The sequence below is a fragment of the Liolophura sinensis genome, chromosome 7, assembly GCF_032854445.1.
Source record: "Liolophura sinensis isolate JHLJ2023 chromosome 7, CUHK_Ljap_v2, whole genome shotgun sequence".
NCBI lineage: Eukaryota > Metazoa > Mollusca > Polyplacophora > Chitonida > Chitonidae > Liolophura > Liolophura sinensis.
The window spans coordinates 12,128,907-12,140,835 of NC_088301.1; the positions used below are offsets into that span (position 1 = coordinate 12,128,907).

Consider the following 11,929-nt stretch of genomic DNA (forward strand, 5'->3'; position numbering starts at 1 on the left):
TTACTCTTACCTTACAAATTGCAGTCTCATTTATTTATGTGTATATATAACATTTTTTGTGCAAAACCTCTGTTGTGATGTAGACATAACTCTTTCACTACCACAGTTAAACAGTGTTTGATATATGCATCTGTGTGGATACAGATAGTGGGAGGTCAGTCGGGTTCTTCACTCAGGATGTAATGCCTCAGTGTTGGGGTTCAGGCTGTGGTCTACATGTGTCATACTCATACCCTGTATGTAGGTGTAAGTACAATGCAAGCCCTATGTTACATGGTCAAATATGTCAGACTGTAGTGGTTAGGAAAATTAAGAAAAATTAGCAGAAAGCCAACAAAGGTCGATACAATGCACTAACCTAGATATTAAAGGTTACTGTCAAATTCAGAAAGAAATAAAAATAGGGAAAAAAATATATGTGTTAACTTGTTGTCTGTCCTTAAGTAATTTCATTAAAAAAAAATCTCCTCTGGGCATTATATGGTCAGCATTGTTAGGAAGCATAACAGTCATCTTTGTATGACGTGTCAGCTCAAAACAGACATAAGTACATGTATATATATTGTGTCCTCTGTGAGTTATCAGTGTCTCCGCAACGTTTTAATCGGTATATACATGTATATGTCCACCCCAAAGTCATTTTTGGGTCATAATTATTGATACACTTGTATAAGCTACTACATGATCTTGTGTAAAGTTATTTTTGCATATAAATATTTTCATTCATATCAACATTTGAAAGTTTATTATTAAGCATATTCCAGCTGACCCTCCAAAAAAAGTAAATAATAGGAGTTTTTGTTCTTAAATTTTTCAGGTTAATATTATGTAGCTGAACAAAACTTCTATCAGAACTAAAAATAATGAGACAAAGACACCAAACATCTACTGATGCTTTGTTAAACCCAACTTCTGTATATACCCTGGGGCGGGGCACATCCGTTCCCAGGGTTGACCACACAAATGGTTTATACTTAAATCTAACCAGCAGACTAGCATTAAACACATTGTGTGTTTATAGATAGTGTAAAAGTGACCTCAAAGTGACCATTCCTTGAGCAAATCATATGTATTATCTCAAAATGTGTATGTACATGTGCACTTTATGTGTAGATATATTAAAACAGCTCCTAGTGGCTGTTTCTTCAGAGTTGGCCATGTCTAATTTACTGAACAGATTTGTGAAAGATCTAATACCATTTGTCAGATGTTGACTAAAACCTTTAAACACCACTGTTGACAAACATATCAAGAGGCCTAGATCTAAACACCACTAATCAAGCTGTAGGCAAATGGCCTATAGCACTTGGCAGACCAGCCTCTCCCTCCCCCCCCCCCCCACCCCCCACCCTTCCACCAAGTAATGGGCTGATAGAGCTATTTGCCAGACTGCTGTTTAATAAACAGAATCCCCCTCCCCACCCCCCAGTAATTCCAGGAATGTACATGTGTGTAATAGTTGTCTGATAAATGGTTTTGCACTGCACGTCTGCATGGCTATGCACTGCACGTCTGCATGGCTATGCACTGCACGTCTGCATGGCTATGCACTGAGAACACCTATAAACTCGTAAAGGATGATGTGACTGTTACTAGTCTACTGTTGAGTCTGATGCATGCTTGTATACTTTTTACTTTACATGCATGCAGAAGGTGTCAGAGAAACTACAAAACAATTGATGTTAGTTGAGAAAAATCAAGGCTTGATATAAGTAATCAGTGAGCTTTTTTCAACTTGTATTTTTCATTTTCTGTTGAGAATTTTAGTTACTTTTACTATATGTACATACAGTGTATGTAATTGTGTTTTTCAGCTTTTTTATTTATTAAAGTTGTCAGTTAAATGGGTTAGGTTAAAGCAGAGAAAACATGAATCATACATTTTATCATGAAAAATGTAAACTTCTATTGTGTCATGATAATATTTATTTAGTTGGTTAATGCTTTTCACTTTTATTAAAGTAGTCTGTTTTTATTGGTAGAGGGATTGAAGGTACTGTAGATTAAACTGTGACCCTTCCCCAGCTAGCTATATAGTTGACAAGTCCAAGGTTCTTTGATAACCATAATGAAAAACTAGTAGTGGATCTTTAAATGTACATTAAAGAAATATTAGATGATCATTAAAATCTCTGAACATGTCATTAAAATGACTGAAGTTGTAATTAAGTGTCATGCACATTGTTTTTGTCATTAAAATGTCTGGTGCTGAAGTGGCAATGTTTTATGTGGGAATTAAATGGGTTTACCCATGTGGGTCCTATATGGGCTGAAAGTGGGAAAATGTTATCGTTTTACCCACATTACCCATAACGGACCCATATGGGATTTTAATGGGGAAAAACTGGAAATTTCCTGTATTCTATACTGTATTTCACTTAAAGGCTTTTTTCAGGTGACTTGTTTCATTTATAGGGTCACATCAGAGTTTTCTTGCAAAGTTTTAATGATTTCGTATCAGAAAGTCATCAAAGTATTATTTTAAGGATTTTATGTGCTTTTTTGTGGCAAAAATGAAAGTGCATTTTTGCCAGGTAAACTTTGGGTGAAATGCGATGAGTAAGCATGCATGTACAACAGGCATAGAAACAGGGATGTGGTAATAACACCACTTCAGTCCTGAAGGTTTTTGACTTGTATATACACTTTGGGAATGTTTGCCTGGCAGAGTTTGAATTTCATCTTGAGTATGACTGGTCAGCTTTTTGATACAGATGGCTACAATATGGTGACCCAGTGATAAACCCAGCACTTCGGGCAGCATTATCCTTTGGCTCTGAAAGGAAACTGCACAAAAAACACTTCCAGCAGTTACCAATTTTGTTAATGGAAGTTTTGATGGGAACTAGGGAAGTATGTTAAAATCTAGAAGACATGTACACATGTACAAATGTATGTTTATACTTGCTTTTTTTAGAATGGCTGGCCAGTGGCCAAAGTGATAGCTACTATGCCATTTCTTGCAACAACAACAACAAAAAAAATGAAAGAGAAAAACAAATTGTGTGCAAGAACGTTAAAAAGAGAAAGTCCCAAAAAAAATAACAAAAATGGATAAGTTTCGTTATCAATGTGTTTTGTGCAAGTTGTATGTAGCTGGTGATGAAATAGACATCTTTGGTGTAATGACAGGTCAATGTTCATTACCAGGGCTCCTGGTGAGATCAACCTCACACCTGGGTGGGCTTGTCATTAATGTAAGCAGTCAAATGTACAGGTGTGCTGACTTGTTGATCCAGTCAGGACTTTAGTTTTACACCTTGTCATTCATCTTCATAGAAAATTCAAGAAACATACTCAGCATTTTTTGGTCTCTTGTGGTTTGAGTTTTTATTAACTTATTTGGTTTAAAATAATGTTCTTTGTTTGAAATAAGAAGTTTGGAAAACAGAAGTTTTGTTTGGTATTACTTACATGGAATGTCAACAAGTTAATTATTGTGTATATGTTCTTTTTTTTTTTTTTTCAATTTCCACACACATATATCATTATCACAAACTGGTTTGGTTTAAAAGTCTGCTGTCCAGCGCAGTGTATAGACTGAACAATGTATAAGTGGTATAAGATGAAATTACATACAACATCATAGGCTTACGGTAAAATTAAGACACCCAAATTCTGAAGAAACATTCACTTTAAGGCATAAGGGGTCAAACGGTGATATAATTTTTGAACAAACTTGAAAGTTTGAAGGTTTATAAGGAAAAAATAATATGGAAAAAATAGATGGGTGTATGGTACCCCATAAACCTTGCCTAGAAAGCTTGATGGAAGAAGTAAGTGTGTAGATAAGTAGAGTATGGTTTCACAGCTGGGTTGTTGTTAAAACTTCATCCCCACAGTTTTGCTGTCAACCACAACCTTTGTCTGTCAAGATATTTATTTGCATCAGTTTTTGAAGACTGAAGCTTCTCTCTCCAGTAAGTCTGGCAGTATCTTTTCTCTTGCTTGGGCTACAGTAAATATTTAGTGTAGTGTCACCATTAGCAGGGCTAAAATATTCAGAGATTTCTCACCCCGTGTGTTTTCCTGCTTGTATGTCCATTTTTTTTTTTTTTTTTTTTTTTTGAGGTCGTTTTCGTCAATATCCTGTTACAGCACCCTGCAAGGAAATGTGATTAGCACATACTAATTTGTTCCTGTCAAAATTGTTTACCCTGCAAGCCAGCATGAACTTTGTGTAAGCATGCGTAACGAGTATACTCTCTCACTGAGATACACTTCATTAATCCTTGTTAACATAAACCATGACAAATTGTTTTCTTCATAAAAAGGAGGAAAGAAAGATGCATGGCCAAGGGAAGCAGTTTTGGCTCCTGTAGTTTGAGAGAAAACATGTCAGCTGAAAAGCTTGTGGTAATATAGGTCTACTAACCCTGCAGTTTAATGAAACTGACACATAAAAATCAGGGTGTAAGTTGTTTACCTGTGTCATAAACAAATGAAAGAGATATCTGAGAATGATGGTTTTGTTTATTTGCCCTTGCACTTCTGTCAACAAGCATTGGTTTATTTGCTTTGTGTCATTCAACAGTTCTTGATCACTCTTACATACTGACAAAAACAAAACTAGATTCTAGCTTCTTTTTTTACGACTGCACAAACAGCAGAAATCTCTGGTTTACTAAAGCAGCTGAGTCAGCAGAAATGTTTCTTGTGCTTCCTGCAGTCTTTCAGAATGAAAATCATAACATTCATATATAGGTATATATACATTTATGCCTTGCTGTTTTCTAAACTTATTCAGGCAACTTTCATTTATACAAAATGTCAAATTGTGGATAAATGAATTTTATAGGGTATAAAAAGCTGTAAAAAATTTTGGGGGGCATACAACATTTCAATTTCATAAAACAGTTTCATAATGCAAAATTATGTTAGTTTTGACCAGAAACTACACTTAAGGGTCGTTTTGAAAGTTATGACAGACAGTAAGAAGCAAATCCAACCTGTATTAATCAAGTGCTTCTCTTATTTATCTTCTTTTATAGATGGTTTTGGTGGAATTTTTCAACAAAAGACGAAAGAAACTGGTACTAGGAAGCCCCACACGATTCATTGATGCGTGTAAAGGGTACGCAGTCTTCTTGTTCGGAGGTCTGGTCACTGAGATGTTCGTGGAAATGGCAAAAACATCCATAGGTCGACTTCGCCCACACTTCATAGATGTCTGTCAACCTGATTGGTCCAAAATAAACTGCAGCACTGGGTAAGAAAAGATGAGATGTTATGAAGCACTAAGTATCAGCAATACACTCATGTACATGTATGTGTACTAGCAATACGCTGATGTATATGTACTGGCAGTATGCACTCATATAGATGTACTAGCATTATGCACTCATATAGATGTACTAGCAGTAGGCCTATGCACTCATATAGATGTACTAGCATTATGCACTCATATAGATGTACTAGCATTATACACTCATATATATGTACTAGCATTGTACACTCATATATATGTACTAGCATTATACACTCATATATATGTACTAGCATTATACACTCATATATATGTACTAGCATTATGCACTCATATATATGTACTAGCATTATACACTCATATATATGTACTAGCATTATACACTCATATAGATGTACTAGCATGATACACTCATATAGATGTACTAGCATTATACACTCATATAGATGTACTAGCATTATACACTCATGTAGATGTACTAGCATTATACACTCATATATATGTACTAGCATTATACACTCATATAGATGTACTAGCATTATACACTCATATAGATGTACTAGCATTATACACTCACATATATGTACTAGCAACACATTCTTGTATATGCTGTAGCACAGTGTGTTACTATAGCTATGTACTTCTGCAGATGTACTAGCAGTACACTAACACAAAATGTTACTACAGCTATATGCTTAGACAAAATCCACTTGCGGTACATTCAAACAGTATGTGCTGGCATCTTCAGTACACTTGCACAACATGTACGTACAATATACTCACACACGTACTAGGAATTTCATATACTCACACAGCATGCACTAGAAATGTACTCACACAGCATGTACCAGGACTATACTCACACAGCATGTACCAGGACTATACTTGCACAGCATGTACCAGCAATATACACTCATATATGTTTACCAGCAATACTGACATGTATAGTTTCATTTACAATACATTGACACCAATATTTACAAAATATGCACTGGAAATAAAATGTGTACACTGCAGCACTGTTGACATTTGTTTTTCTGCCCCAAGAATGAACTGTAGAATCGGTGTTCAGTGCTGGGGTTGAACCAGTGCGCCCGGGCTGTCAGGTGTCATAACAAGCATGTTAACCACAAGGCCATGAATTGTCTACTGTATGAGTTGTATGCTGGTTTTCGGTATGTGACCGCATTACATGTAGGCCTGTGTGATGGTACTGAGGTATTCATGTTCCAAGAGAGACACAATCTTAAAATGAAAGGGGAAGATTAAATTATAATAGGACAAATGTTTCTGCTTTTATATGTATACATGTATGTTTGTATATATCTAGCTTCAAATACACGTACCCAACTTAAAATAGATACATATCTGTAACTTTGTGCGGTACCTGGCGCCATTTTGCAGTCGTCAGTTTCCTGAGGGTCATTTCACCATCTGCTATATATAACCTAACGGACATGTACATTTATGACTGTAATGCATGTGATCTGCAGGTTAAGTGTGGGTCTCCATTAGCTGTTGTGTGGCAGTGATGTAATGACCAGTGTATACACTCCATTAGCTGCTACCTCCAGAACATGTGACCTTCTGTTTGCATATAGAGAAGTACAAATGTACATGTATAGCAGTGGCACTGGCACTTAAGCTAATTTTGGAAACGATGGATTTGATCTTTACTGAGACCATGTCACTGTTATATGTATATATGTAGAGGGTCTGAGATACATATATACCATAGTTCTTCTATTATTTTGAAAAAAAAATATAATAAAGAAACCAACACATTTTTTACTTTTCTTGATTTTCAAGTCATGAAATTTACATGCACCTAAAGGGATTACTGTATGGTTGTATGTGTCTGTCTCTTGTTTTCTGTAAAAAGCAACCAACGAGAGTCAGTGTCTTGATTTGAAAGTGGAAAAGAACATTTTATGGAAAGGAGCTACTTTTGGGCTCTTTTTCAAGTGAGGCTACTCAGTAATACATTTTCCAAGAATTAATGCAGTTTTGACTTTTCCGTGAAAATTTTTAAAAACTTGGTGTATAAATAATATGCCTTGGCTATATGTTGGTCTGGTGTATTTGCTAAAATTTAGATTCTTGATATAAAAACAAAATATAGTACTTCTATAAAATTGCTTTCCTGAATGTAATCAGTGACATTGAAATATTTTGTGTAATTTAAATCTAAAGTGTTAGAAAACAGTTGTACATAGTGTCATTAAGTGGTGAACCTCATGCAGCTTGTTGAATGCTAGACACACAGGGAAGTTTATATAGAAGGAAGTTCATTAAATTTGTGAAAATGTGCAGCAAATGAAGATATAATGTGGGTTAGGAAGAACAATAAACCACTGAAAAGGAAAACTATATATATCTGATTTTTCTCATCAATTTTTATGAATGGGTTTTTGAATAATTGCAGTGTTTCGAAAGCATAACAACAAATCAGAGTTCTGACATGTTATCGTTTTCATTTTTGAAAGAATTTAAATAATGATAGTTGATATTATTAAAGTCTTCATGATAATTTTTGTAACTGCAGTAAAGTTTTCTAAAAAAATTCAATAAATCAAGAGAGCATTGGTATAATAATTTGTGTAGAATGAATAATGATGGTAAAATCACATTAAAGGTATCAAACCAGTGCAAAGGATCTGCCGTTAAACAAACTCACAGTTTAATTTTATGCATTATACGTACAAGTTAAATGTTTCTATGAGATAAGAAATTACCCCCTTTAGCAGTTTTGGATAATTAGCATTATGATATACATGATCAGAATGTTTATCACATAAGCTGTTTGATGTTGTTTGTGTCATTGTTACGTCAGGAGTTTGTAGCTGAATTAATTAACCCTGTGCTGTACTCAGCAACATGAATAGATACAAAAATAGCTGTCTTTGATCTCTTACTTTAGTCAGTTGTCATTTGGGTTCTTTTCTGTAGCAACTCTTGTTCGTTAATATACTCAAAGATGTTAGAATTAGGTCAGGCTTAAAACATTCTGTGTTCAGAAATTCAGACAAATCTTGTAGCCTAGGCCAATAAGGATTTTTTTTTATTCATTATGATGGATGAAAAACATGGAGAGTAAAATGAAAAAAGAAAACTTTTATCAGTCCCCCCTAAAAAACGCATTAGAGTAGGGCCATTTTTAGAGAACTGGTCAATTTGCACTCATCAAACATATTTTTATGGATGGCCTTGTAGATCCCTGAGACATAGATGTTTGAAATGTTAGTGTGGATATGTAAATGGTGGTTCAGCATACATACAGAGAAAAAAGTCCACTGATGCCTGTATGTTGTTGATTGTCTACTTTTGACTGATTAACAAAATAATGGATATAATAATGGATATAAAATTGCTCAATATTATTCATGATCTAGGATCCCACCAGTGTGATCGCTGTGAGTTCAAATCCAGCTCATGCTGGCTTTCTCTCTGGCAGTGTGTGGGAAGGTCAGCCAGCAGCCTGTGGATGGTCATGGGTTTCTCCCAGCCTGTTGCAAGGTTCCTCCAAGCACAATGCTGGCTGTCGTCGTATAACTGAAATATTCTCGTGTACAGTGTGAAAAACAATGAAGTAAATAAATAAATATTATATTATAAAGAATATATTTGTATACAGATTGTCTTGATCTGGATCTGTTTGATTGATTAACCATAATTACAGGTATATACTTATTTTTTATTACCGCTACTCATCCTATCTTGATAAGAATAATGAGTAATTATAGGCATACGTACCTTTACTGAATATTTAATGTAAACCTTCAAGAGTAAAAAAAAAACAAAAAAAAACTGCCGCGATAACCCAGTTGGTAGAACGTCAGCTTTGGGAGCGGTAGATCCAGGGTCAATCCTAGGTCAAGTCACAGTTTAATTTGATGCATACCATAAAAGAGGAGGTTGTAAATTCCTCGCTTGGCATTCATCTTGAAGGGGATAGTGCAACGACTGGTTGACCTGTATCAGTATAATGGCTCGGGCGGGGTGGCTTACTTGCCTTTGGTAAGGTCTCAGTGAAGCAACATTAGATAAAAGAGCAGTCGAAATCCGTCCTGCAATAAGGAGGCACATTACATGCACTGTAAGGATTCCTTCGTCGTCATATGACTGAAAAATTGTTAAGTACGACGTTAAACCCCAAGCACTCGCTCACACAAGAGACAAAAAAGATTTCATTGTACATGCACATGTGTATTGTGGTAATGCAAAACATTTCTTACTGTCTGAACTGGAGTCCAGTTAAGCCCCTCCTTTACGATAAGATCTCAGATTTAATTTATTTAACTGTGTAATGTTTTGAACTTTTATTTACTCCTCAGATCAGTGTTGTGGACATTGGTGAATGTTATGTTCTGTTTCTTCATCATAACTATACAGTGTGCATGCAGTGACTTTTTCCTTTTCTCTTCAGGTATATCCTAAATTACGAATGCACAAACAGCAAAAAATTCAGTCCAACAACGTTAAAGGACAGCCACCTTTCCTTCCCATCAGGACATGCTGCCTTCAGCGCATATTGTGCCTTATATGCTGTGGTAAGGCAACTTCTTGTTTGTTACAAAATGAGATAATTTGATAAGCTAAATTAAAAAAAAAAAAAATTACCTTCAACAAGGCTGACGTAAGTTGTCAACATGTTTTAATAAATTTAATACAAATTTTCAGCAAGTTTATGTTGTCAGAATTGTCTACATGTGTTATGGAGTTGTAAAATGTTGCAGATTGTTGCCAAATATTGTAAAAATGTTGCAGATTGTTGAATTTCATACCCAATTTTCTGTAACATTATACTTGAATAATTTGCCAACTTTAACTAGATCAAATGAGCAAAGATGGCTGTGAGAGTAGTCTCCCTTAAAAGATGATGGCAAGACCAATTCAATTAGCACACTGCAAGCACATGCGTAAATACCATACTCTGTGCCCTAATGTTAACCAAATTTACATGTAGACGTTAATTATTCTTATACAAATGAATATAATGATTATTCCGCATATTTACTCTCCTTTTCTGATCAGTGATCAAAACTGAACTCAAACGGTTTGTTGAAATTGATAAAATGGCTTTTGACTGTAACAGCTAGTTTACTGGTATTGGTTTTATATGTTATTTGAAATTTATATTATATATTTTTTTACAGTTTTACATCCAGTTGAGGTTTAATATAAACCGGACACAGCTACTGAAGCCTAGTTTACAACTAACATTAGCCGTGCTGGCTTTCTACTGTAACGTTACCAGGGTGATGGACTTCAAGCACCATCCTACTGACGTCATAGGGGGAGCTTTCATTGGCTGTCTGATAGCTTTTATTATTGTAAGTACCAGACCCTATGCTAGAAAATACAAATTTGGGACAGGAAGTTTAATATTGATGTCAAGGGGATGTTATGTTGCACATAATGGTAGGCGTACCAGTAATACTTAATTCTGCATTCTGGTTTATACGTGGAAGAAGTCACATTGAAATCAAATACCAAATACCAGGTGCCTAAAAAAACTGGAAATTCAAACTACAATTTTCAAATTAAGACAGTTAGGAGGGCAGTGAATTCAGTGTGGGTACTGAATTCATTGGGGGCATGCCAGTTGGATTTTGAAGCAACTATCTCTTTGAGTTTACAGTATCCATAGAGGCTTAAAGCTCAGATAAGAACCCAGAGGTCATTGGTTCAAACCTCAGCGGGTTCAGCCAAACTGTTGTAAGACACCTTGTCCCACATGTGTTTAATACATATATCAGAGAAATTCACTGCTTAATTAAATATAGAACAGAAGCAAAGAAGATAAACAAATCACCTGAAAACAGTATCTTAATTCTTTGCTGGTGTTAAAATTTTGTTCGGGTTTGTGAACAAGGATAAATAATGTTTTGAAATTCTTTGGATTTCAGTTCTTCAAACTGGCAGTGCCTGTGATGAAAACCTCAGTCCCCAGTGTCCTTCCCACCCATCAGAACAACCACCGCAAACCTCACTTTCATCACATGGACTCCGTCATGACGACGGTTTCCTCTTGCCCATCGGATGTGGGCTCCTACCAGGCGGTGTCTGAGGACAGCTCTGATCATGCCATCACCGGGACAAATGCTCCTGTGCCACTGATCACCAAAGACATGGCTTAGCACCTTTGTTATTGTTTTCATTGTTGTTGTTTATATTCTTCCCTCAATTGCTGTGCTTTCCTGTGAAAGATGTAGTTCAGTGTTATATATATATATATATATATATATATATATATATATATATATATAACTTATCACAGTATAAATATGCATTGGCTCATTTGCATCTGATTGGTGACGAATTTGTGTTCATGGACATGGCTGGATCATTTTCTCTTTTCACATGTGGGAAAATTTACCACTAACTTTTCCAAGGCTATTGGGTTAACCTAGGCACTTCAGTCCCCTCCCCCATGAAACTGACTGTATTGATATAATTAAGTTGAGATTTTTTGAATATGGTGTCAAAACAGCAATCGAATAAATAAAAAACAAATAAATTAACTTTGCCTTGCCTTGGAAACCTGAGGGCAAGGTCTGTTTTGTTCACTAGCTAAGGAGAAAAATGAAGGCAACAGTGCATGTATTATTGTCTCTTTGTACAATTCATGCTATGTGAAAAAAGAACACACATTTTGGGGTTGGCTTACTTTGTCAGTAGTTCTTGAAAACTAATACACATCATTTTCCAGAATGTTTTTTT

The 11,929-nt window shown here is 35.5% G+C and overlaps 1 protein-coding gene across 1 annotated transcript in view; it reads left to right on the plus strand.

Moving 5' to 3' along the window:
* LOC135470065 (phospholipid phosphatase 1-like) overlaps positions 1 to 11,406 on the plus strand; it is a 42,832-nt gene extending 31,426 nt beyond the window's left edge. The window contains exons 3-6 of the mRNA XM_064748785.1: positions 4,992 to 5,209; positions 9,633 to 9,756; positions 10,363 to 10,539; positions 11,116 to 11,406. Coding sequence (XP_064604855.1) covers positions 4,992 to 5,209; positions 9,633 to 9,756; positions 10,363 to 10,539; positions 11,116 to 11,346 — 750 coding nt within the window. The 3' untranslated portion in view covers positions 11,347 to 11,406. The remainder of the gene's footprint in view (positions 1 to 4,991; positions 5,210 to 9,632; positions 9,757 to 10,362; positions 10,540 to 11,115) is intronic.
* Positions 11,407 to 11,929: the final 523 nt, after the last annotated feature.